We start from the raw sequence: 992 nt of genomic DNA, 5'->3' as shown, positions 1-992 counted from the left end.
TCATATGGTGCTTTTGAAAAAAAAGCAATATAGATGAAATAAAAATTCAGTCCTCCACTGATAAAAAGTTTTATGAAAATCGTTAAATTTTTGTCAAAGAAAAATAAGAACTATTATTCGTATCAACTGAAGAGCTCTAAGGGCCGAGTCTCTATTTTGGCTGCTGAGAGAGAGCCTCGCAATGGCGTATATCTCTGAGGTATGGAGGACAGCGAAGGTGATCTTCATACCTAAGGTAGGAAGGAAAGACTACTCGTTGGCGAAATCATTCAGACCGATAAGTCTAACGTCCTTCCTACTGAAAACCATGGAGAAGATCGTGGATCAAGAAATAAGGATGAAGGCGCTAAAGAGTTCACCGCTGCATGCGRCTCAACATGCCTACAGAGCGGGCAGATCTACCAGCACTGCTCTGTACCAGATGGCCTCTGAAATAGAGAGTTCACTGGAGCATGGGGAGATGATGCTCTGCGTGTTCCTGGACATCGAAGGTGCCTTTGATAACACGTCCCACAAGAGTGTAGCAAGGGCACTGGAGAAAAGGAATGTGGCGGCACCAGTGCTTAGCTGGATAGAAGCCGTACTGCGCTCAAGGGTTGCTGAGACCACAGTAGGTGATAGCAGTATTCGTCTCGGCACAACAAGAGTCTGTCCACAGGGGGGTGTGTTATCACCCCTGCTATGGAGTCTAGTTGTGGACGAACTGCTGACACTGCTAATGACGACATTGTCATTATGGCAAGAAGGAAATTTGAAAACACTCTTTGTGACTTGATCCAAAGAGGTCTCAACCTAGAGAAGGGATGGTGTAGGGAGGTTGAACTAAATATCAACCCCACCAAGACATCTGTAATCCCATTTACGAGACGCAGGACCCTACCCGGCCTTAGGAATCTCCTACTGGCGCGTAGTGAAATAGGGATGACCAACAGTGTTTAATACCTCGGTTTAACGTTAGACTCCACGCTGAGGTATAAGCAGTACGTAAACCT

General features: G+C 45.8%; 1 protein-coding gene across 1 annotated transcript; it reads left to right on the top strand.

The window, feature by feature from the left end:
* The first annotated feature begins 307 nt into the window (after window positions 1-307).
* LOC108977880 (putative nicotine oxidoreductase) lies at window positions 308-775 on the top strand. Its single transcript, XM_018947844.1, has one exon. The coding sequence runs from the start codon at window positions 308-310 to the stop codon at window positions 773-775; it is 468 nt and encodes a 155-aa protein (XP_018803389.1).
* Window positions 776-992: the final 217 nt, after the last annotated feature.

Source organism: Bactrocera latifrons, unplaced genomic scaffold, assembly GCF_001853355.1.
Source record: "Bactrocera latifrons isolate USDA-ARS-PBARC rearing strain unplaced genomic scaffold, ASM185335v1 scaffold_962, whole genome shotgun sequence".
Classification (NCBI taxonomy): Eukaryota; Metazoa; Arthropoda; class Insecta; order Diptera; family Tephritidae; genus Bactrocera; species Bactrocera latifrons.
Note: the sequence above shows the minus strand (reverse complement) of the source record. Positions and strands in the feature narration are given on the sequence as shown.